Source organism: Cryptomeria japonica, chromosome 6 (genome assembly GCF_030272615.1).
Source record: "Cryptomeria japonica chromosome 6, Sugi_1.0, whole genome shotgun sequence".
NCBI classification, from domain to species: Eukaryota; Viridiplantae; Streptophyta; class Pinopsida; order Cupressales; family Cupressaceae; genus Cryptomeria; species Cryptomeria japonica.
Genome location: NC_081410.1, coordinates 461897272 through 461922798, shown reverse-complemented (window position 1 = coordinate 461922798; position 25527 = coordinate 461897272). Strand labels below are relative to the sequence as shown.

The 25527-nt window shown below is 37.8% G+C and overlaps 1 protein-coding gene across 6 annotated transcripts in view; it reads left to right on the top strand.

Moving 5' to 3' along the window:
- Positions 1–25527, top strand: part of LOC131050980 (protein SUPPRESSOR OF QUENCHING 1, chloroplastic) — a 381968-nt gene that overhangs the window by 133910 nt on the left and 222531 nt on the right. For all 6 annotated transcript variants that reach the window (XR_009358237.1, XR_009358236.1, XM_059207434.1 and 3 more), the window contains one exon: positions 2476–2571. Coding sequence is in view for 4 of the 6 variants with exons in the window: in XM_059207434.1 (XP_059063417.1) it covers positions 2476–2571 (96 nt within the window). In the remaining 2 variants the exon portion in view is untranslated. The remainder of the gene's footprint in view (positions 1–2475; positions 2572–25527) is intronic.

Below are 25527 nucleotides of genomic sequence, written 5' to 3'. Positions count from 1 at the left end.
GAAGGTAAATCAAAAGGTAAAGCTCTTTGTGCTTCTATAGGTCTTGGATCAAGGAGATGGCTCCTAGATTTTGGAACTCCTTACCATATGGCTTCCTCACAGTCTATGTTCTCTTATTTTGAGCCCTTTTTTATGTCACCTATTTTGATTTTTAACATCACTTACATGACTGTATTTGGGAAAGGTTTTGTTGATATTGTGGATGGCACTTTCAATGTTCTTTTATGTGTACGTCATTTGTCAAACAATCTTATTTCCAATTATTAGATTACCCATGGTGGACCAAGGAATATTTTGGGCTTTGCACTTGATTTAGGACTTGAGAATATAGAGATAATTGCTATTGGGATGGTTGATCATGCATCTCGGTTATACACCTTTTCAGATTTTGCACCTAATGATGGTTTTGATCCTTTTGCTATTGATTACACTCCTAATGCGAACTTTGATTTTGAGAACTTTGGTTACTTGAACTTGAGGATTCTCACATGTGATCTAGTTCTTGAGCCATGCATTCCATCACCTTCATCTACTTTTTCTTTTGAGGATACTCGTGTTGCTACATTCATGGCTACTTGTGATTGAATGTAGTAGGATAGACATCGTCTTCCAGATATAGCTACTTGGTATGACTTCTTGGCAGACAATGCAGATTTGTTTGTAGAGCCTCATATTTCAGATTTGGAAGACACTATTCTTGACATTCATGTTCTCTTTGATGGAGCTGATACTTTTTCAATTGTTGTGGAGGAACCTTTGGATCCTCTTGTTCTTTTTCCACATGATCATTCATCACAATTTGACAAGAGTGTGGATACTTTTGAGCAGCATTTGGAGGAGGCGTCTTTATCTTCAAAGGACAAACTTGAGTCTTTGGATCATGTTTTACACACATCACTACTAGGTTCTGGATTGTCTTCATCAATCTGGACTAGAATGCCTGATTTGAAAGTGACCACTTTTGGCATTGATATGGAAACAAATGAGCAGTTTTCAAAGACTTCATTAAATAAGTGTTTCTTCTAGAAGCTTCAAAAGACGTTAAATATTCTTCTAGAGAAATCTATTGCACCTTTAAAAGGAGGTGAAGGTGAAATGGCCATTCTTTATTAGCCGACAAAAGTACAAGTAAACTAATCAATTGCTCTAGAAATGATAAATCATATTATGTAGGGCTTAAAAATCGCTGAGACAAGCAACCAGAATGTGCATCTAGAGGAAAAGATTCACTGAGGAAGCTATGCGACCATAATTAATATTATCATTAAAGGAAGATAATAAAACATTAATATTCTATTCATTTAATTAAAGTGTTTCTTACTAAAGGTCAAGCAATTCATTGCAAAAGGGATACAATTAAGAGATATGACTCTTGGGAAATGATTCCTATGAATTAGTGTGACCCTTGAACATAACCATCCAAAAGATATGAAAATGTAGGACGGAGGGAGTCATTGAGAATCATGGAAGATTTTTATTTAATATTGAATCCAATCTAAAATACACAAAATAGGACACATGAGGAATAAATGAAGATAATCAGGGATGGCTGTTTTTATGCACTATTGAACGCAGAATTTAAAGTATTGAATACTCTATCCTCTCTTGAACAAAGACTTCTCAAATGCTAAAGATTAGCAAGAAGGATCACTTGAGACGACTCCAAGATTCCTGATGTCAGGTCTTGACGTGTTGGATAGCTTCAATGGTATGATGTGATTTGCTGTACTTGCGAGGGGACTTATGAAGTTGTTCTTTAGATTCAATTCAAGCTCAATGGAATGACGTTCTTCGAATTATGTTGCAATATCGCTCTCTTCTACTTCTACTGGTCTTTGATAAAAAAAAATGAAAAAGGGAGTAAGGTTTAGGAATGCTATGCTAATGCTAGGAATGCAAGACAATGGACAATTTCAAGTGAGCTCAACTAAGCTTTGCTTTGACATGGTTTAAACATCTCCACAACGTAGTGCAATCTTCTAGGGATAGGTGACATAGTTAAATCTTAGGGAACTTTCCTTGCAAAATCTGAAGAACAGTTCTACTGTATTTGCTGTTTTACTTTGTGTTGGAAAGAGACAAACTAAAATGTCAAATAGTTTTATAAAACATTTCAGATAAATGATTCATGGTGGAGTCCAGGCTGAAATATAAGATATTACCAACCTATGATTTTATTGGCATAAATTCAAATCTGATCAATAGCACAAGCAACAATTCGATGGCTCTTAAATACTATTAAGAATATTTTACTCAACACTTACAAGATTTATAAGGGATTCAAACCCTCTGATTGAAAGGCTGAAAACCTTTCCTTTGAAATTGTGTTATTGATTTCTCTTGTAGTCAGTCTGTTGTTTTCTTCAAGTTGATTCATTAATTCAACTCCTTTGTATAATTTCGTTTGTTTTATACTTCTTGTAGAAATGACAAACTTCAGTGCGTGACTAATAGCTTATATTTGCAACCTGGCAGATTGCTGTTGTGGGGGTACATTCTGCTAAATTTGACAATGAGAAGGATCTAGATGCAATTCGGAATGCTGTGCTGCGGTACGGGATTACTCACCCGGTATGCTTGCTGGATTTCATAAATTCATATTGATTCAACCATTTTTATAAAATAGCTTTTAGATCGGAGAAAATATTAGGATTCTTTTCTTGTGTGTCTAGATGGTTATGCATTCATGTACTAATCTTCTTGTCCTTATCGCTGTTTGTAGTTGTATTTGTAAAAGGAGCAAAATCACCTTCCCGTTTTTATTAGTCTAAACATGACTGGTTTTTTTCTGAAAAATATACATTGTTGAAATAATCTACTATAATAAATTTTTGTCGAAGTTTTCATGTTTCTTATTTATCAATATATACTCTTAAACATCCTATAGTGAGGAATCAGTGAGTTCACTTTGACTAGTTTAAAGTACATAAAAAAACCATTATGACTAACTAAATTTTTTATAATAATCAAAACCATATTTACTATCTGCCATATTGTTTGTTATTTATTGAACTGTGGAAGAATGTCTAGATGGGTGTTTTCATAAAAAGCTCTAATGGCTCTTATTGTTAGGTTTTTGAAGGAATTGTTTTCTTATCTTTTGGAAAACAAAAAAAGAGGACATTGTAAACGACTTTAAAAATAATCTAAAACTGATTCACCTAAGATGATGATAAAAGGTGTCTGAAAAATCAATTACCATCAACGAGTATTTTACTGTCCTTGTTTGGTTTTGATTTCTAAAATCTCATCAAACAGGTAGTCATACAAAAGATGTAAAGTGTGAAAGAGTACATATTTTGGGATAGCTAGATTTCGATGAGTTGGAGGTAGCTGATGAAGATAAGAGTGCCGAATCCTCAGGGCTGGATTGGGCCTGATTGAATAAAAATAATGAAGGTCGGTCTTTGATGTGAAAATGGGAGTATTGTCATTCTTGATTGAAATCATTGTTAAGTTCCAAAATAATAACTGTTGGGTGTTGGCAGGCAATCACTCTTCTTCATATTTCATAAAAATTGAAGCAAAGCTTTCTTTCTGATGGTTGAAATTTTCATTTCCAAGGTGGCAAGAGAGAGCAGTCATGTATTATAAAAGAATTTTTTTTTGAGAATCTTATCAATGCCCTCCAGGGCATTGAATAGGCAAAAGATTTTGGCTAATGTTTAGTCCCTTATCTAATAAGATCAATACTGGCATAAATTGACATAAAACACAATGATACCAGATTGAATAATAGATGCATAGCTTTATTCATATGAAGTTCTTACTTATAAATAGACTAGGATGATCAACCAAGGATCAAACATTTTACTGTGTCTATGAGAATTGGATCTAAAGGCGTCCCAATGGTTGTCGGTTAAGACCAAGTTGTTAGGTACTGCCATTACTAATCATGACAACTTATCAAAGCTAACAAATACTAACAACCCATTACAATTTTATTTTAACTAAATGCGTTAATTATTAGAAACTACATCCTTAAGACCTCTCACCTCCACTTCTTCTTCAAAGGGGTGGAAGTTGAGATCTCTTCCTCGTACACTTATTGTGGGGGTGGGAAAAGCGAGATCGGGTGACTAGGACCTAATCCCACTTTTGCCAACACATTGGGAATACGAAAGAGCCTAGGGAGATAGATCGCTTTGGCTACTTCTTGTGGGAAAGAGAGAGCCAACGATTACCTCTTAGGGTTTTTATTCCTCTTGTTGCAAATGATGAGAAAAACTAGGGTTTGATTGATCAACTAGACTAGGAGATGAAGAATAAAGCATAAATGAACTTGAAATTGAACAAACTTGCAAATCTGAAACTGAGATATTGAAAGCATGAAAGGGGGAAGATTCTGGATGTGTACCTGATGTTGCAAATTGAACAAAACTGACCTGGACCAGGGTGCCACGCCACTGTCCTGTTTCTGCAGACAGGAGGCTGCAACTGAAAGACTGCAAATCTGATGACCTAAAGCTGCAACCTGCTAAAAATCACTGAAAAGCAGAGGGACCAGGGCGCCACGCCACTGTCTCAGGCAGGACTAGGGCGCTACGCCCCTGTCCTTGGCAGATTAGGGCAGATCTGATGATTTTGGGTGGTTCATGTGCCTTTTGCTGAGCTGAAAGTGCCTCCGGGTACCTATTTCTGCACCTGCAACTGAAAAGTTGGGTGGCTATATGGGGTTTTGCCTTAGTCAAACCCCTATGTTGGTGATTTCCACCTCCACAAATAGCTGATAATGTAATGAAAATGTGTGTGCTAGAACCTTGTGTGCATGCAAGATCCTAAAATGAAAGTAAACAATCTAGAGCAACCCTAAAGAGTAAACCCTAATTTCTTGTAATTGACAAAGTAAATTCTCTAAATCAATGATGCAAAGTGATGTAAAGCATGAATGTAAATATGCAAGTTGATGTAAAGAAGCTCATACAAAGACATGAAAATAACATAAAATCATACCAATCCCCAAGGGAGAGATATTGCCACTTGATCTCCTATTATTCTTCAATGTCTTCAAGGCTCCTAATTGATGATGAATGCTTGACAAATGCTTGATGAATGTTGTTGAAGACTCCACATAGGCTTCTCTTTCACTACATAGAAGGCTCCTTATGCTTGCTTTGCTGAAAACTCCTTAGATTAGATAGATCTTAGTTCTTAGTCCCCTTCAAATGAAGAAAGAGAGCTCTTATGTATGAAACCCTAGATCTTAATTTCGACTTAATTCCACCTTTAGGCCGACCTAAGAATTGAATTTCCCGCCAATCTTTTGGGGTTAAGCATTATAATATCATAGAATTGTTCTCCCGAAATTTCGGGAAAAAAGATGAGGACCGTGGCGAGAACGCACATGGTCCGACCAACTTGTCACCAAATTTTCAGGGCCGTTAGATATGATGATATTAGAGTGAATCCCAAAGTTACAGCTGATTTCGAGGTGTTTTGATATGCGAAATCGAGCCTTAAAGGTCAAAATAGGACATAATTAGGGTTTATGATTAAATGATTTATTGGAGGAATAAAATAAAAAGGGGCACACTTAGGGTAAAGGTCCCAATTTTATAATGTATGAAGTGATGGAATATCACTTTAGATTTAATTAAATTAATTAATTAAATGCTTAAAGGGAAATAATAATGCAAGATGCAAACACACTAAGGCAAGTGCTAACCTAAGTGTGAAATTGTACCACCCTAGCAAGGGTGTACAATTTACGACACTACATTTAGCCCCCACTTTAGTGGTCATATGACACTGTGTGCATATGCAAGCTAAAGTAAAGAAAAGTAAACATTCGTGAAAAAAAAGGATATATCCACAAGTTGTCAGATGAAGCACCCAACGGTATCTGCAGTACACAGTTAGGATCCGCACCCTACAAAAACACATGTTAGATAAAACACAAAATCACCTAAATGATTTCTAAGGAAGGTGATGAAAATTCGAGGGTAGCTATATGCCCCCCAGTTTCGGCTTGCTAATTTTAGTGAGTTGAAATAGGGTGTCATGTTTACCACATCAAATTGCGAAAGAAGATTGATGACAAATGCTCACAAGAAGATTTGATACAAGATCAAAAATTAATGGAGAATCATTTGGTAAGAAAGAGAACTAAGCCTCAATTCCAACACAACAAAGAGTGTGAGGATTCGAGAGCTCTCTAACATAAGATGAAATATTTAAAAGGAAACAAATGCTTAGAGAAGGAAGAAGAGACAGAAAGCATGAATACACACTTTGGTGATCCATGAGAAGAGAAAAGGAACCATGGACATCTCGCCCCTTAAACTAGGAGATCCATGGAGAGGACATGGAAAACTAGCCCCCAAAGTCTGTCTGGGTGATCCATGTAAGGGAGGAGAGTGAGAACACCATTAGTTCCACTCAACCTCGTGCATGTGTGTGCAAGTAGAACAAGGATACCTACCTTCAACACCAAGAAGATATCCATCATGCAACAATGTCATAAATCCAAGCAAGAGAGGGAATACTCTTCAAGCAAGGATAAGATAGTTCAAAAGAGATATCTTGCTATATAAGTGTACAGGAGATCCTTGGAGGAGAAGAGATCTTTGTTCAAAAGACATCTACCTTCAAGAGGAGTTGTCTTTGACAAATATAACATCTTCTAGAACGAATGAATGCAAGAGATTTGAAAAGAGAAGAGGATTGAGATGACATCAAAGAGAGATTATGTATAATAAGTCACTCTTCTAAAAGAAGGCAAGAGATCCTCATCAGGGATATGCACGTGCACAAAATAGAAGGGTTTATTATAAAAGATACTACTCAATGAAGAAAAGGAATTGATGAATGATCAACGACTTCCAACACCAAGGAGGAGGTCCCAATTAAGGATATGTACTTAAGATTCCCCTTAGGGATGGTTGTTCCAATATGAGAGAAGGAATTCAAGTATGAATACACATTTACAATCAATAAGAAATCCTTATAGAAGACACTACTTCACAAAGCGGAAATTTTAATCTTAAGAAGGAGAGATGTTTGAAATCACTTTTGCCCCCTATATATATAGGGAGAAGAAATGGGATAGAAATAGGCTATTATGTTGCTTCTAAAAGTATGATTGCACGTCAAATTGTACCATCATAAATGACAATGAGCCCCCAGTAAGTGAGCTACCAATGTCACATAATGATGAGCAACATAATGGCCATTAATGTTATTTAAAGAACATGATAGATTGAATGAGGTATTTGAATATGACATGTTAAATGCTCTACTATAAGTGAGATTAAAAACATGTATAAGATGATGAATGTTAAAAAGTCTTTGGAAAGAGAGAAGTTTATAGGAGAAGAATAGGCCACTAAGTCATACTGTTCTTTCACACAAGCGATCTTAGGAGAGGGATAAGTGTAATTCATTAGAGCCTTATTCCTAGAAGAAGGGATTTTAGAATGAGTAGAAAATAAAGCCTCATAAGGTGGATTAGAAATCTCTTGAGGAGATTCACATAGAGATTTGTTCATCACCAAGATTTCCTTATGAGGGGGACAAGTGTTGAAAGAAGTAGAAGATGATTTAATCAAGGTGAGGTTATCATCACTACTAAATATACCATTCACATTGAGAGATGGTCTTTTAGATGCTTTGGTGGGCTTAGAAGGATTATATCCAAGTCCAAATGAAGCTTCATGTGTATTATGTTCTAAAGGAACTTTAATTCCTTGTTCATTTGCACCACAACCATTGCCATCATAGCCAATCTTAGCTAAAATGTGAAAAATAGGACCATAAAGGGATGCCAAATCAGAGGGAGATTGTGATGCCCCATAGGTCTCAGTGCTATATGAATTAGAGGAAGGATTTGAAGAATCATATGAATTAGATGCAGCCACAAAGTGGTTACTTAGTTGTTTAGACAAAGTAGGTTGCTTTTTACGTTCCTCCTTAGATTTCTCCTTCTCAGTCTTAGATCCGTTACAAGGTACCCTATATTCTCCTATAAAAGTAGGGGTAAAGTCTAGAGATCCCCAATCATCATCTGCGAGCACTTCTTCAGGAGAAAAGATAGCTTTGGGAGGATATTCTGATTGAGTAGAAAAATTAGGAGTACTAGAAGGAACAACATCATCGAAGGGAATGGATGTATTTGAAGTAGGGGGATTAGGAGAAGAATGGGAAGTAGTTGAACAAGAAGATCCAGATTTTACTTGTTCTTGAAATTTGGTATCAGCTAATAAGGTGTATGTCGTATTGTTATAAATGAACTTGACTCGCCTATGCAAATTTGAGGGGACAGCTTGCATGCTATGAATCCGAGGTCTCCCTAATAGAAGGTTGTATGTCAAATTACCAGGCATAATATGAATGGGTGTAGGTAACACAACAGGACCTACCTTAACAGGCAAGGTAATGACACCTAGACATTGTTTAGCAACATTATCAAAGCCTCAAATAGTAAGAGAAGAAGGTTCGATGAGAGCACGATCCACTTTAATCTTATCCAATAAGTCTACACCACAAACATTAAGGCCAGACCCATTGTCCACAAGGGTTCGTCTTATAACACTATCTTGGATAATAACCACAGTCATAAGAGGATCATATTGATTTGGATTTCAGGAGAAGGTAACTCATCTTGTGTGAATACAATTTGAGCTTTGGATTTGTTTGTAGGATCAATCAAAGCGAACATGTTATTAGGTGTTATTGCAGGTGGGACAACTAAGTTTTTCAAAGCATCTTGTAACATCCCATGATAAGAAGGTGAAGTTTGAACGAAATCCTAAATAGAAATCTTAGCAGGAGTGGCCTTAAGTTGTTCAATGAGATCATACTCCTTGCTAAGATTTGATATACGAGGTGCTTGTGGAAGAATAGGTTGAGAGGGAGGAAATGAAGTTGGGATAGCTGGAGGAGGACTAGGTTGCCTATTGTTTCTTGTGTTGTAGATATGAGCAACCGCATGATAACTCTCTCCAGTGATTTTCTTAGCATATTCGTAAGGGCTCTTAGTAGGATAACTTCCTCGCACAGTAATAATAGGTTTCTTAGGAGTGCAAAAAGAATCATTAGCATAACCACCTTGAACCACTAAGATAGGCTTACGTGGGGAATTTTGAGAAGGACAAGCACCTTGAACTGTGAAGAGGGGTTTATTAGGTGTTTCTTTCACATGCGTCAAATTGATTGAAGATGGTTGAGGAATATCAAACGTGTCCTTAGAAGAAGCATGAACAAGATTGTTGGAAGAATTGTTGATAGTCTCTTCTTGCACTAAAATGTTATCACGGATAAGATCAATTTTAGGAAAGAGACTAGGGGTAGGCATTGATGTTTTAGGAGGAAAAGTATTAGTAGGAAAGGTCATATCATCCTCTATCACCAAAGGATCTACATGGGGAATAAACTCTCTAGGAGAAGGATCAACATTACTCTTTAAAGTCTCACCTTTGAGAGGGAGATCTTTGAAAAAGATGTTAACCATCTTGTCTTGAACTAGGGTATCCTTATGAGTAGAACCAAGTTGAAGAGAGGGAGATGCTTTATTATTAGAGGGAGAATGATTGAGATTCATGGAAGGTGAGATGCTATCAAAGGAGTTATCAATCATGATTTTATCCCCTTTGGCTAGGGTTCTCTCATGGGGGAGAGAATAATCAACACCTTCTAGTGGTTCATCCCAAATAGTGAGGTCATTAGGAAAAGTATTAGAAATATCTTGGACAAAGATGTCCTTATTGCTATTACCAATTTTGGGAGAAGGGATAACATTGTTCATCAATTCTTCATCCTCAGGAAGGAGAAAATCACTACATGTATTTAAATCATCCAGTTTCCTCAAAATCTCTTCAATAGGATCTTTAGGGGAAAGAGGAATTGTCAAGATCACTCTTCAAATCTTCATCCTTAGAGCATGGGAGAGTTTTGAAGGGATTGATAACAACTCTTTTAGGCACTAAAATGTTGTTATAAATAAGAGGTGGTTCTCTAAGACATGGAAAAATTGGAAGAAGGGAAGCTGACCCATTATCACATTTACGAAATGAATGCATCATGACAAAAAAATTTCCTCATTCAAATAACAGCATATGCAAAATAGAAGGAAATATTCAATTTTAACCAATGAAAGCACTTTAAATGTTGATTTAGAAAATGAAATTTATAAGTGGAATGAGTTCCAAAACCAGATATGAAATTAACGATATGTTGATGTGTCTTTTGTACATGACCAAACACAGAATAAAATACCTAAAGGTACCTTATCCTCTCTTGAACAAAGTTCCCGACTGTTGAAGATCTCGCCAAAGGATTAGTCTGAGTAACTCCAAGGTTCCTGTATGTAGGATCTCTACGTGTGGATAAGCTCTTTGTAGTACAATGTGATTTTGCTGGAATCACAAGGGGACTTACACTCAATGATTTGAACGTCTGATTTGCTTTAAATATTACTGGAACACAGGATTTCACTAGCCTAGATTTTTGAAAAAATAGGAAAAAAGGATGAGGGCGAGGGAAGGATCTAATTCTGACACTAAGAATGTAGGAGCAATGAATGATCTTTGATGAAATTCTAAGTCTTGTTTTGACATCCCAGGACCATCTCCACAAGGTTAGTGCGATCTTCGGAGGAAAGCTTTATGATGTTCAGATCATCGCTATAGGCATAGACACCATCAGGCTGATGCATATCAGTGAAGGAGCGACAATTGAAGTTAGGCTTAAGCTGAATGATTCCAGTTGACTACACAAGGCAAGTCTGCAATCAACAAATTGCTAGTAGTATGGATATACAAATTTCACCATCAATCAAACACATTTCTTCCACTCATCTAATAACATGAAATCAAATCTGAGAAGTATAGAGACCATGCAAATTGTTGAATCGACCCATAGATTTCACCATTTCTTCAATGAAGTTTACAAGTCTTTTACAACAACATCTTGGCAACAATCTTTGCCTTCTCTTTCTATTCTACTCTAACTGCTATTCTATTTGCTATTAATCATTAGCTATTCTAACCTCTATGAACTAACTATGCACCCACTATCAACTATTGACTCACTATTATCCTTTACAAATGAGGAGCCAGGGCTTATATATTGCCCACAATACAATTCAATGGCTCAGATCAATTTGAGATCAATGGCCGATATTTTACAATGAAAACCCTAATTAGGGTTTGTCACAACAAACTTAATTCTGGCCAATGAAATAATTGCATTATTTGGACACATGTCTTCTCTGGAATATTCGACCAATGGATAACCGAGGTAGGTACATCGAAGTTTGTGTCATCCCCGATGAGTCAGGTACATTGAATTTGGACACACTGAGGTGGACCAATCCAATTGGAAGAGTGATGACTGGGATGCCACCTTGTCTGACACTTGTAACTTGGTAGATGTTCACTTTGATGATGCTGAGAAGATAATTTTAATTAACTCTTCTGAAACTATTTGCTTCTTCAACGGACCCTTGCTTTAACCTCCTTTGTCTTTGATGTGCAGGATGGATGGTGTACCTTTCCTTAAAATGCTAGACTGGAAGAGGTCGTTCTTGATAATGCTGGATTGGAGAAGGTCATCCTTGATGATGCCGGACTGGAGGAGGTCGTCCCTGATCTGGCTTGGTCTTCTTTCATCTGCAAGACAAACCATAAGATGATTAAGGACACATAATATATTTATTCCAACATAGCATTTTATACCTTAAATCATCAACAAGAAGACATCAAAATGAAGTTTGCTCAAGATTCTCCCCAGGGACAGGCCCTATAAGAATTTCGCCCTGGACTCTTTGGAAGGGTCAGGAGCGAATTTTTCATTCCTGGCCAATTTAGACCTCTTTTCAACATTACCTCACAACCAGCTCCTCGCTTGGCCCAAACAAGGTGAAAAATAGGTGTTTCAAAAGATTTCGCCCTGGACCCTCTAGAAGGGTCAGGAGCGAACTTTCTTGGTTAGGCCTCAATTACTCCATTTTTTGACTCCAAAATCCTCCGGAAGGTGAGCATATGCTTGTTTTAGTCCAACAAAGTCTAGGGATCCATCCTTTTAGCATCTCACATGGGCGAATTAGGTGATAATGGGAATTTCGCTCTGGACCCTTTGGAAGGGTCAGGAGCGAAATTCCTTCTTTAGGCTTCATTTTACACTTCCTTTACCTCAATTCACCCTTCAAGGCAAGAATATCTCACTCCAGCCTCAACCATACCATAGGAATCAGTTTTTTAGATTCACTTAAGGGGAAAATGGTTGATTTGGAGAATTTTGCCCTGGACCCTTTGGAAGGGTCAGAAACGAATTTCTCTCTCTGCTAGTTTTCCTTCACTTCAAGTCACCTTGCAAGGCTTGAATAACCTCCCTCTAGTCTTTTCATGCCTTAGGACTCAAAATCTTGTCTTGACATAATGGGGAAATAGTGATTTTGATGAATTTCGCTCTGGACCCTTTGGAAGGGTACTTATCTTTTCACACCCAATTTGACTTTCTTCACTACACTTCATCTGGACTCCCTCACATTGAACCCATCTCCCAACTTGGCAACATTGGTTTGATCTTCACAAGGCCTAAAATGTCAAATTCGCTCAAAAACCTAGCCAGGGACAGGACCTATCTAGAGTTTCTCTTTGGACCCTCTGGAAGGGTCAGGAGCGAAATTCTCATTTTATCTCAAAATTCACACTTTTGATGGTCAAATATCTTTCCAAGGCATTCCAAATAGTTTTTCTCACCCTAGTCCAGGCCTGACTTAGCACAAAATTTGGAGAAAAGGATGGTTTTAGTGTTTTTCGCTCGGGACCCTTTGGAAGGGTCAGGAACGAATTTCTTCCTCTAGCCCAAAATCATCATTTTTGGAGACCAAAATCCATTCAAGGGCAATCTCAAGGGCTTCTATCATCTTTGTCTAGGCTTGGCTTGGTCTAAATGTGAAAGGAATAGGTGGATTTTAGAATTTCGCTCTGGACCCTTTCGAAGGGTCAGGAGCAAAATTCTTGATTTGGCTCAATTCCTTCAATTTCAATGTTTCCTAGCAACTTGAAGTTACTTCTAAAGGCTTCTTCCATCCCAATTCACTTTAGTTTGCAATTGTCTTGCCACAAATTTGGAAAAAAGGTGGTTTTGGTGAAATTTTGCCCTAGACCCTCTGGAAGGTTCAAGAGCGAATTTCTTAATTTAGGCTTAATCCTCCATCATTTCAAGTTGAATTCACCTCAAAAGGCTAGAAAACACTTCTCTCACATCCAACCCAAGTTTGACTTGATTTTGCAAGGGAAAATAGGTGGTTGAAGAATTTTCGCCCTAGACGCTTTGGAAGGGTCAGGAGTGATTTTCATCATTTGGCTCAATTCCTTCAATCTTGATAATCATTGGCAATTTGGAGTCATTCCTAAGGCCTTTTTTAATCATGATCCACACTAGATTCGGCATGAAACCAAGGGAAAAGATAGGTTTTGCACAATTTCGCCCTGGACCCTCTGGAAGGGTCAGGAGTGAATTTCCCTTTCTAGACCAAAATCATCATTCTTTCAATTCCAATCTTCTTTGTGAGGTAAAATCTCCTCTCTCTTCGCCTTAGGAACAAGGTTTTAAGCTCAAGCAAGGTTAAAAATATATGCTTGTAAGGAATTTCGCTCTGGACCCTTTGGAAGGGTCAGGAGCAAAATTTCCTTCCTTGGCTAAGACACTCATTCCTCAACTCTTTCAAACATTCCCAAAGGCCACAACATGCTCATTCTCCCTTTCAACATGCCTTGGACATCAAAATTTGGTCGAACTAGGGAGGAAATGAGGTCTAAGTAGATTTTCGCCCTGGACCCTCTGGAAGGGTCAGGAGCGAAAATCATTTTTTAGGCTTGATTCTTCATTTCTCCAATTCCAAACCACCTCAAGAGGCAAAGACATGCTATCTCACTTCCACCCACGCCATAAAAACCCAAAGACTTGACTTTATCCAAGGAAAAATAGGTGTTTCTAGGAATTTCGCTCTGGACCCTTTGGAAGGGTCAGGAGCGAAATTCACTATTTGGCTCAAAATCCTTCACTTTTGAATGCTTTCAAACATTTGCAATGGCAAAAGATGTCCATCCTTCCTTTCAAGATGCCTTGCAAATCAAAATTTGGTTAAACTAGGGAGGAAATGAGCCTTAGGAGGATTTTCGCTATGGACCCTTTGGAAGGGTCATGAGCAAAAATCTTAGTTTAGGCTTGATCACTCACTTTTCAAACTTCAAACCACCTCAAGAGGCAAAATTAGATCATTTTTCACCTAAGGAACAAGGATTGATGCTAAAATCAAGTAGCAAATGAGGTTTGTAGTGAATTTTGCTCTGGACCCTTTGGAAGGGTGAGGAACGAAATTCTCTTTTAGGCTAAAATCTTGATCTTCCAAAGCATCCCACTCCCTCTCAGGGCCAAAACATACTAATTCCTTCTCCATCATGCCAAAGCTTAGCCAAAATAAGGAAGAAAATAAGAGCTAGAAAGATTTTCGCTCTGGACCCTTTGGAAGGGTCAGGAGCGAAAATCATGTTTTGGGTTTGATCCTTGACTTTTCCAACTCTCATCCTCTTTGGGGGGCAAACATAGATTACTTTCCTTTCATTTCCACTTTGGTCCTAACTCTGGCTAAACGAAAAATGAGTGCTTTCAAGAATTTCGCTCTGGACCCTTTGGAAGGGTCAGTAGCGAAATTCACCCTTTAGGCTAGAATCCTTCTTTCTTTTCACCTTTATTCATCTCCTAAGGCTAGAACATGTCAAAACACCCCTATACATGCCTAAGGAACTATGAACTTGACCTAGACAAGGAAGAAATTGAGGTCCTCAAGGATTTTTGCTCTGGACCCTTTGGAAGGGTTAGGAGCGAAAATCATGTTCTTGGCTAGCTTCTCACTTAGGTTCAGCTCATTCTCCTCCAAATGTGATCAAATCAACTTCCTCCTTTCACTATCTAGATAATATATCACCCAACTTGGCCCAGGCAAGGTCAGACTAGGTTTTAATGCCAAAGGAAGGCAAAAAGGTAAGATTTCGCTTTGGACCCTTTGGAAGGGCCAGGAGCGAAATCCTCTTTTAAGGCTAGCTATCATCATCCCAAGGTCTAAAATCTCCTCTCTAAGGCAAAGTTGCATCAAACCCTCTCAATTATGCCTCGAAAGTCTATAACTTTGGTCATATCCTGGAGCATAAGTGGAGGAAAAATGGATTTCACTCTGGACCCTTTGGAAGGGTTAGGAGCAAAGTTCACTTCTTTGGGCTTAATTCACCTCCTTTTCCACTTGACTCTGCCTTAGTCTTGATCTTTGATTCATTCCTTCCATGTCTTAGCCAAATTTGTTCAACCACTCACTGACTTCCTCGAACTCAAACGGGACACCACCAGCAAAACCAAGCCTAAAGAAGACCTTGAAAGAAACCCTAACTTGGAGCATCCACCGACCCATCCTAGCTCAAGCAGAGCTTGCTATCCAGCGATCCTCCTGACAACACTCATCATGCAAAGGCTAACAGGCAAAACCCTAAAAGACCCAGAAAACAAACCCTAGAAAGCAAAACGCAGGGGTCCCTATTTGCAATGGGGCGATGTGTGAATACGTCACAACATGATCCCAATTAAGCTATGCACAAGTTCAATTTTGAATTGAAAAATTAGGGTTTTAGCAAAATTAACCTCTAAATTTTGAAATTTGCAAGAAATTGAAACTTGTAAGTGTAAATTTGAATTTGAAATAGCAAAAACACTCAGATTTGAGAACATAAATCATAATTAAAGAAGGTTGGATTCACGTCAGGTTCACCAAAATGTGGGCGTGGGAAAAGCGAGATCGGGTGACTAGGACCTAATCCCACGTTTGCCAACACATTGGGATTATGAAAGAGCTTAGGGAGATAGATCACTTTGGCTACTTCTTGTGGGAAAGAGAGAGCCAAGGATTACCTCTTAGGGTTTCTATTCCTCTTGTTTCAAATGATGAGAAAAACTAGGGTTTGATTGATCAAGTAGACTAGGAGATGAAGAATAAAGCATAGATGAACTTGAAATTGAACAAACTTGCAGATCTGAAACTGAGATATTGAAAGCATGAAAGGGGGAGGATTCTGGATGTGTACCTTATGTTGCAAATTGAACAAAATTGACCTGGACCAGGGTGCCACGCCACTGTCTTGTTTCTATAGACAGGAGGCTGCAACTGAAAGACTACAAATCTGATGACCTGAAGCTGCAACCTGCTAAAAATAACTGAAAAGTAGAGGGACCATGGCGCCACGCCCCTGTCCCAAGCAGATTAGGGCAGATCTGATGATTTTGGGTGGTTTCTGTGCCTTTTGCTGAGCTGAAAATGCCTCCGGGAACCTGTTTCTACACCTGCAACTGAAAAGGGAAGGTTTGGGTGGCTATATGGGATTTTGCCTTAGTCAAACCCTTGTGTTGGTGATTTCCACCTCCACAAATATCCGATAATGTACTGAAAATGTGTGTGCTAGAACCTTGTGTGTATGCAAGATCCTAAAATGAAAGTAAACAATCTAGAGCAACCCTAAAGAGTAAACCCTAATTGCTTGTAATTGACAAAGTAAATGCTCTAAATAAATGATTCAAAGTGATGTAAAGCATGAATGTAAATATGCAAGTTGATGTAAAGAAGCTCATACAAAGACATGAAAATAACATGAAATCATACCAATCCCCAAGGGAGAGATGTTGCCATTAGATCTCCTATTATTCTTCAATGTCGTCAAGGCTCCTAATTGATGATGAATGCTTGACAAATGCTTTAGTAGAGCGGGTTCAGGTTCTTCTTCGGTGCATTATTAGATGTAAATAGACTATACCTAATAATATCATTCTTGCGGAGTTTGGGGCTCACCCCTTCAAACTTGGGGCCATCTTTGACCTTATTTGGTTCTTGCACTGCTTGCGGGGTTTTGTTGACACTATAAAGGGGCGCCTCAGATACCCCTATCTCGCTTATTGCTCTTCTGAGGCTATTGCCACCTCGGTGTCCACAGGTCGGGCTTGTGGTTGGTTTGCTGAGGCCTCGACACTTCTTGGCTCTATCGGGATCCAGATTGATCGTCTCCCGCCCTTTCAGTAATCGCTTGATGCTCCTCACCATCTCCTCCCTTCCTAGCAGGAGCTTAATAGGTGTGTTCGTGAGGATGTTTACACGAAGTTCATCCACACCACCTAGGTCAACCCCCATGGTGGTGTCTACCCTAAGATGGCCTTTTATGCTAAGCACTTTTTGGAGCTGAAGGATGGGCTCATTTTGCATCCTTCTTATCTTTCCTACCACTAGGCCCATTCTCTTCGGATACCCCTTGGCTCTTTCAGGGTGGGCTCTCATCGCGTCCACATCGAGACTGATCATCAATTAGTCAGAGAGAGTAGGATTTGTTGGCTTTGTAGTATGGGTGAGGTCAAGACTGAGGAGCACTTCATTTTCCATTGTTCTATTTACGATGAGATTAGAGGTAGATTTTACTGCCTCTTCAGAGAGGCACAATGCCTCTCCGCCTTCTTTAGATACTCTGATACACAGACCAGAGGTGCCTTGCTCTTTACATTCAGGAGGCTGTCCAATTTCGGGATCTCTCCTCTCAGCATCAGCATCATGACACTCTTCAGTCGCATCGGCTCATTTCTTCCTTTCATGAGATTCACTCAGCTCAGGGCCCCAAGGGCCAGCTTGGCCGCCCCCCCTGCCCTCTTTGGTTAGCGATTTCCAAGAGGGGCTCTCTTTAGCAGCAGTTCTCCTCTCCTTCTAGGAAACGCCATAAGGGCTCTGGGCCTCTTGCTGACTCTTCCGGGTGCACTTCTATCTTGAGGTTCTTCTCTGCAGTACAAATTTTGTAGTAGAGGTCGTGCGATTGGGGGGGGGGGATTGTTTGGGTTGTCCCGGCTAGGACTCCCTTCCCCTCTTCCCCTTGCCCCCTCTTTCTTTACTTTTTTTCGATTTCATTGGCTTTGTTTGTTTGTTTGTTTCTATGCTTTTCTTTGGGCACCATTTGGTGTCCTTGTAGTGGGCCAACCCTCTCTTCCAGTTGTTGGCAGTCCCTTGGACCCGCTTTGTGTCTTTTGTGGATATTAATAAATTTATCTTATCTTAGCATTCTCCCAAAAATGAAAAATTGGATTCCTAGTTGACAAGGAACAAAAATAATTAACTTGCTAACATAAGGGCAAGAACATCCCTTGAGATGTTGATGTTTTGATAGATGGAGCTATTTATTTCTCCTTTTCATTTCCATCTGGTCCTAGAAGTGGGATTTGAAGTTGGAAATACTTGATTCATAGACAATAACTGAGTCTTGCTAATGCCTTAGGCTGCAACTACTGTTCTCCTAATTCCAAATATATCAATGAGTTTATACCTTTGTCCTTTGGCCTAGTGATCTTTGTATATATAGCATCATGAGTTGTTTTGCTAACATGACTTACAATCATTATCTCCTCTCCAGCTAAAGTAGTAGATGCAATCTTTGACCTCATCTATTTGTTGCAAGGTTTGTGAAATATCCGCTTTCCTATTGAAGATTGAAAACAAGGAATATTTGTTGTCCAAGTTGTGTGTTATGCTGTTTTGAAGTTTATGTGTTATGCTGATAATGTTTTCAGATTGTAATGATGACCATCACACATGAATATTTCAAGAATAAACAGCTCCTAATTGATCCTTTTGACTGATAATGAACAAAAGATGCATATACAACTATCTCATATGGAAATAAGCCAAACTAGACTCAAAATCAAGAGCTAACAGCAAACTGACATATTGTCAAACACTTGTCACACGTCCTCAGAGTTTAGAGAGCTAATCTAGCCTAAATGAGATGATTCCCTAAACAGTAGGCAAAACCCCTTAAAAACCAAACCCAACTTTGCTAGTGTAACACAACTAGGCGCAAGTTGGTGCCATCTTCAAAGGATTAAACAGATTTTCAGATTACCAAAATATATATATTGAACTTAAACAACAAGCAATCCGATACATGCATTCAGTAATTGAACTAAAGCTTTAAAATTTCAAACTAACCATGCACAAAAATTAACAGTCGGTCAGTCTCTAATGGTATGAACAGGGTTTTTATCAAATACTTCAGAAACCATTTCATGCTAACATGCTTAAGAAAAACAAATAAATTGAAGAAGGGAGAACCATGCACTCACAATTGCTAAGTTTTACTAAAAACCTCCCTATGACGAAATTTGCTGTTCTTGTTCACATTCCATGCTACCACTTCCTATCATCAAACTTCACTTTGCCTTCCTGGGCAGGCACCTCTTAGGCTCACTCACCCTCTCACCAAGACCATGATGCAGAAATCTGACTCAAAAACTGACGAGGACAGGGTGTGTGTGCAAGGCACAACAAATGACAACTTTGCTGGAGAAGTGTTCCCAATCATTTCAAGGATGTTAGTTTGGATCGAACCCAAAACCTCTGGTTAACCACTATAGAGTAAATCAAATGATAGAAGATACTTTTTCAAAATAAAATAATGTTACAAGTCAAATTAAATCGCCTCCCTTGGATTATTTAGTGTGTGCAATGGGGTTCGTTCACAACATTGTTCCATTATGTCAAGCTACCTAAGGAGTCAAAATTCAAAAGCATCTTGGATATAGCCTTGCTGCTAGTGAGCAACCGTAGCCCTGATGAGATTATCACTGTAATCTCATGGAGATTGCTTTGCTTCCAGTAATTTTTCTTTTAGCACCTATAGAGATGCTTGCACTCCCAAAGCCAAGTAGATTGATATTTCCTTCTTTTTTATTTTTGTTCTTTTGGTTTTTCTTTTCTTTTCACATACTTTCATTCTTTGGCTTGTAAGCAATGAAGCTCACACGGGTTTGAGCATTACAATGGCACTAAAGCAAAACTTCAGAATTTTCACTTGACATAATTTCTCTTTGACAAACAACAGATTTAAGCAAAATTTAAAGTGTAAAGTCTACAATGTTCACAATGTTAATGACAAGATTTGACAAGGAACAACATTTCAAAATGAAAAGGTCTTTTAAATGAAGCAATAACGATCTACCCAAAGACTCACATAGATGATTTGAAAGGAGGACACTCCTATAATGCAATCACCGAACCATTAATGAAACTCCACCCAAAAACACTGGTTTGCCAAAGAAGGAAAGCAAATCGGGTTTAAGAAGCACCGACGCAAGTAAAGAAAAATACATTTCACTTTGCTTTTACAAAACGAGCTTCTGATCGGTGCTTCAAAAACCTGATTACAAGTGAGGGAAAATGCACTTTGTTTTGCTAAGAAAGTACATACTTGTAATCGTGTCTTAAACCTCCAATCACAAGTATGTATTATTAAAAAAAAACAAAAAAAAAACAAAAAACAAAAACAAAACTAATTTGTAATCGGGTCTTAGAGATCCGATTACAAGTAAAGTGCATTTTTCTTGTAATGACATTCAAATATCCCTACTTGCAATGAGTGTGCCAAAACCCCAAATTGCTTAAAAAGGAAGGGAAATGAAAAGAAAAACTGACCAAAACTTAAACTAAGATGACAAAAACACCCACTAACAAATAGACACAAACAAATATGAGTTTATAACCTTGTAAAACATGCCTTAGAGATGAGAACTATGAATTTTGAGCAAAAAATTGTAGGGGTTGTCTTAATTTTTGAAAAATAAAAAATTAAGACATGTTATATGTTTCTTTAGCCTCTTGCAAACAAAATTCTATCACATGTAATCATTTTTTTAACATTTACCATTCTTTTGCTTTTTCAAGTTGTATTTACTTTCTCCCAAATTTCAATAGGTTGCAAGTTCTTCAACGGAAGAGAATTGGTGTACATACTCTATCCACTAAGTTAAGTGTAATCGATCGGTTGAAAAAAAAGTTTTTTTTGGTTCATATCCATTCTAACTTGCACCTCCTATCACATAAGGAAGTTGACTACAACCAAGGGGCAATTGAGAAATGGGATATAACCCTTGAGCATGCCAACTTGAATGCATTTGTTGTAGAGCTCTCTAGAGTCACTTTAGATGGTGATGTGGCTGCTACACATGATGTATCTAGTGGTAGTGGTGCTACATTTGGTTGAGGTTTGAATGAAGTTGAACCAAGTGATGACTTAGATCTGGATAAAAATTTCCATTGTATGTACAAATTTGGTATTTACTATTTTAAAATTTTGTAGTGATTTGACACATAAGATTGAGTTATTATTTTTATCTCTATCAAGTATCATAGTATCTAATATCAAATGTTTTTTCAATTCTGTTAGTGTATATTTTTAGTTTCAACTTTCAATTTTTTATAATGCATATTGGATTTAACATAAAAATATGTGTGTGTGTATACATATATGTATGTATGTATATATATGTGTATATATATATATGTGTATATATATATATGTGTATATATATATACATATATCTATATGTCTATATATATATGTATATATACACACATACATATATATTGTAATGTCTCCTACCTGATCTATTTGAATATATTAAAATTGATTGATATTCTTCAATTAGTTATTAACAAGTGCTTATCTATTTTCCTCATTAGATGATTAATATCATTATTAATATAGATATCAGACCCTGCTGCTACTTCAGTTTTAAGGGAGAAGGGTTTATGTATGTTACCAAAGCGCTTAGAGACCAACTACAATAGGTTCCCTCAAAGTTTACAGATCCAAGCCCTTACCTATCTTGGGTCTATACCCTCAAGGCTTATGGGTCGCTGATCACCACCCTATCTTGGGACTTAACCTATTGCTTGGATTTAGACTGCCCCTCTTTGGAACATCTCATCCCCATCTTCTTAAATACTAACAGTAATAACATGATTTAGACTATAAGTACACTAACTTCTAATATATTATGAATATATATGATATTAAGTATGATTGTCATACATATTGCAGTTTATAACAATATTATTACTAGATTCTGCATAACAACTTTATCAGGTTTCATATACTAAGCATACATATTAAGCACATCCCCATGCATACCACCAAGAACACAAATGTTACTGCCTGTAACATGATAACAATTCTGATCTAATCTGATCAATGGCGATGTCACTAGATGCTTTTATTCATTCCCTTTATATCTCTCAATTTCAGGGAGAGGTCGCACCTCTTCATCATGTATGCCCTTTGGCAAGACACATATCTTTTCACCATTAACACCCTTTGAAAGAGTGCAACTCTTCATTATTTCTACCCTTTGAAAGGGACAAAGCCTTTCATAGTCAGATGTGCACTTATTATTTAAATCAGATCTGCACTTCTCATTTTCAAATTATCCCGTCTCAAATGAGGTTCTCTTCTCCCTTTTATGTCTCATTGTTGAGGGAGTCACAACTTTTCCTTTCATGTCTTTTGACTTTTCATTAACTTAATTAATTTTTAGCTAATCATATTTAATTATATTATTTTATATTTAGTTTAATTTTTAATGTTTTAATTTTATTATTATCATTTATTATTAAATTCTATTTCAAAGTGGGGACATTACATATATATATAAATCTATATATACACACACACGTGTGTGTATGTATATATGCACACATACATACAAATATATATATATACACACATACATATATATACACAATACATATATACATACATACATACATACATACATACATATACATATATACATACATACTTGGGGAGAAAAATTGCCATATCGACGTACCTGAACCTCAAACCCATACTCAAATTGCCAACTTATGCCAAGAAGTCCTCTTGGTCTTGTATGCTTCTTGCTCTTTTCTTCATACTCCAAGGGTTGGTTGTATTGTCATAGGCTTGGTTTCCTCTTTGATGCCCTTGTTTCTTTCTCGTTGTTTTCCAAGAAGAAGTCCTTAGATTTCATTTCATCATGAAAAATTCCCACATCCAAAGGAGACTTAGTTGAAACTATTGATTCTTTTATTTCTTCATTGGATTGAACTTGATTAATAGGATTATAACACTTCTTTAGGAAGGGGGATTCGATTGGCAACCTCAACCTACTCTTCCTTAATACACTCTTAGGCATTCATAGTGTTGATGTGTCTGAAGTCAAATTATCAACTCTCTTGGGTCAACATAGAATAGAATGCTGAGTATCCTATCCTCTCTTGAATATGGAAATCCCTAATGCTATTTTAAATGATCAATGGGGACAACGTCAAGGTTCCAAATGTCAGGTCGTGATTGCGGGATAACTCAGCGGTTTGATGTGTTTTGCTGGTAACACAAGGGGGCTTACATTTACAACAAGTTGTCCTGCATCCGATGATGCTCTAGTTCTCGGACTGGGAAAAAAATAACAAAAGGGAAGAGTTTAGGAACTCTAAGTACAATGATAGAAATGGCTGGTGCTGCAGGTAGATAGATTTCCATAAACTAACCCCTGCTTCGCCAAAGATATAGTCACAACTTAATAGGGATAGTCCAAGCTCCAAGGGAATGAAGGACGTTAAGACCGGAGGTACTCATTTAGGCACCCAATTCTGGCGCAGCCTAAGGCAAGTACCTATGGTTGAACTAAGCACAGTTTTCGGTTCAAACTAACCATACACGATGGCCTACAATCAACATGCCCCCAATGGTATGAACCTGAAATGCATCAAATACAACCCACATTTCGCCATTAAAATCACTGAACTCTACTTAACCAGTTGAAGGGAAACATTGCAAACAAAAGAAAACAAAGTTGCAAACACAATACTTCAATGTTCATATATTGATTTCAACTACCATTTACAACAACTTCTTCCAACAGTTATTTTCTACTCCTAATTATGGCTACTTCTAACTTCTAAAAATTCTAACTACATAGAAACTCTAGAATCTAACTACTAAGGTCTAACCCTTTAAAAAAGAGAGGCACTACCTTTTATAGATTTTACAATTTGAATCAAAGGCCAAGATTGACTGCATCGAAGGGCTGCAATCTGCCTTCTAGAAGCTTGGCAGGTGTAGCCCATGCCTAGTAACTTATTATAATTTCCCAACTACCACATTCAACCACTTTCTCAGCTCTCGACAATTATTTGACATCAATTTAGTCAATCAAGTAGCTGAGGAATAACTTACATGTGTCCCCTTGTTTTAATGCATTAATGGGGATCCATAGGTAGTTATTTACATTAAAACAGTTCCGTTTTATAAACTGGTTTTCTGGAATTCTCTGTTGCGCATTTTTGAATTTGCATATTTCTTGTAGCATTTTGACTGGTTTTATTGATGCCCTCCAGAAATTTGGAATGTCATCACCTTGGTCCTGATTTTATGGTGCACTCTTCAATGCTCTGTGATGACCATTTTGATCCTGCGTGTTGCATTTTCATCCTGCGGCCTTGGCGTTCTCCAATTTAAGTTTTCCCTCGACTTTTTCCAGTGGCGTCACCTACAAAAACATGTTCAACCTGAATCAATTGTTGATTTTATGGTAGTGCTCGTTAACCACATGCAAACATCAGATCTGTTGCCTTCCCAACCATAGACAATATGCTCTTATCGTCACCCTCGAGCACATTACACGTCCTTCATGTTATTGAATTCATATCTATTGATGCAATCATGACCTTGCATATATATGAATCAATACCTCCTAATAGACCTCAAGTCGACCATATACTTTTGGTGCCAAGGATAGGGTCAGACCTATATGTTACAAGTTACATATGAGTCTCCCTTAGTTGCAAGTTACATTTAACTTAATCACAAATTACACACAAGTGGTTCGCCCAAATAGGGCCTGCCCCAAATTAGACTCATACAACTGAGATATCCAAATGCCAAAACCGATAGGCCACTTGGCATTTTGTGCACTAGGTCGACCCTAGAAGGGATCCGACCTAGCTATACAATAACACGCCCTCTTAGCTAGGGAGGATTCCTTCTGAATAACCAAGTCACATAGTGAGTACCACCATGGCTACTCCCATGAATAATATGTTTACCATAGCTACTCCCAGAGGGCGAACAAGCACATCATGAAATTTGTTCCATGATACCTGTTATCACAAAAGCTTGCACCCTTGCTGAGCTATCAAATCAGCAACCTTGTAAAACATGGAAACAACCCCGAAGTGTGGGACCTTGCGCAAGGGGGTTGAATCTTCGGAGAAGGCCGACTTCCTTCTCAATCCTAGTGCAGGTGTTGAACCAACTCAACACTTCAAAACTTACTCGTAAGCTTATCCTAACAACTTGCAGAGGTAAAGGGAAGAGAGAAATGCTTAAAATAAAAGTAGGTGATGCACCATGAAGAGATTGTTTCTCTCCCTACCCGAAATGACACAAAGACTCAACTGTAATACCTAGGAGATGCACAAACTTCAATTGTATGAGTGACCCCAATGCATGTATGGAGGTTAGAATTCGTTGAATGTCAAGAGGGGCAAAGGCTTCCCACAAGTCACACTCAAAAATAAATTAACACAACATATGTTAGAGAAGAACCACAAAACATACACCTATGATGAAGGTAAGAAAACATACACAACATACATAAGTTGAAGAAAGGCAAGAATAGCAAGTTTAATTCATT